The 1249-nt window shown below is 61.9% G+C and overlaps 1 protein-coding gene across 1 annotated transcript in view; it reads right to left on the reverse strand.

The window, feature by feature from the left end:
• Nucleotides 1-352: 352 nt before the first annotated feature.
• The window catches only part of LOC123323416 (paraneoplastic antigen Ma6E-like), a 3616-nt gene continuing 2719 nt past the window's right edge, over nt 353-1249 (reverse strand). The window contains exon 4 of the mRNA XM_044911905.1: nt 353-360. Coding sequence (XP_044767840.1) covers nt 353-360 — 8 coding nt within the window. The remainder of the gene's footprint in view (nt 361-1249) is intronic.

Here is a 1249-nt window from a genome sequence, read left to right on the forward strand (position 1 = left end):
TATGGCCTGCACAGGACAGTTCCAGGACGCTGGAAAACGCAGCATGGGACCCTGGGCCAAGTCAAGGAAACGGAGTCGCAAGGAACAACAGGGTGGCACATCAGAGCACAGTTCCCGTGGAGACTCCCGCTGGCCACCTCCATCCTTGGTCCGGTTCTTCCTCCCTGAGGTCACGGGGTGAACACCAGCCGTGCCCTCGGGCATCCTTCCCGCCGTCTCCCGGAACTGGGCTCGGGATTTCCGGGGGGCGGGGGGGCGGGGAGGGCAGCTGCTCAGATAAGAAAACACACACGTCTCCGCAAGAACAAGCAGCGGTTGGCCTAAATGTACCCCGAGAAAGCAGAGGTTGAGCTCACAACACTGGAAGAGAGCGAGCAGAGCCTTGGTTCCCGCTGAAGCTCATGGCACGCACCCGGGCTGAGAGGTGGCGGCCCCGGTAGGCCAGGACACCACCCACGGCGGGTTCCTGCACACCTCAAGGCTCTGCACAGGAATGGTCGCTAGTGGGGTGGGGGAGTAACTTGACACGTGGGTCACTAAGGGCCCCACAGAGACCCAAGCGGGCTCCCCAGAACATGGAGCAACGTGCCCCAGGGGAAGTAAATGAGTGTCTCCCTCTCGGGAGACCCAAGAGGCTGGCACCTCTGAAATGGCCCCTAATATCTCCTAGTACAGTGTGGGTGGCAGACGGCTTCAGGTGCCCCTCCCCTAGGCTAGGGCCAGCCACTCAGGGATGTTTCCCAGACTGGCTGCCTGAGTTGGAATGGATTGGGGCTGGGGCTGGGTGTGGTGCTGCCATGGGTGGAGGGCACCTCTCCCTGCCCCACTTGGTGTCAAGTATGGTCATCTTGGTCACTTGGAAGGACTGATGGTGGTGTTCAGATCCCCTTAGAAGTAGTGGAGTGCCTGGGGGCTTGGCTGCTGAGTTGGCATGGATTGGGATTGGGGCTGGGGCTGGGGCCGGGTATGGTGGGGGAGGCAGCTCCCCTTAGGGGTGGTGGAGTGCCCGGGGACTTGGCTGCCTGAGTTGGCATGGAATGGGGCTGGGGCTGGGTGTGGAGCTGCCCTGGGTGGGGAGGCAGCTCTCCCTGCCCCATTTGGTGTCAGGCATGGCCATCTTGGTTATTTGGAAGGGCTAATGGTGCTGGCTAGGGTGCCTTGAGGAGGTGGGGTCCTGGGAATTTGTTTGGGCTGAGTGGGTTGTTCCCTCGTCCCTGCTCCCCATGTGAAGCGAGGCTGTTGCCCTGGC

This window comes from Neomonachus schauinslandi, chromosome X (assembly GCF_002201575.2).
Source record: "Neomonachus schauinslandi chromosome X, ASM220157v2, whole genome shotgun sequence".
NCBI lineage: Eukaryota > Metazoa > Chordata > Mammalia > Carnivora > Phocidae > Neomonachus > Neomonachus schauinslandi.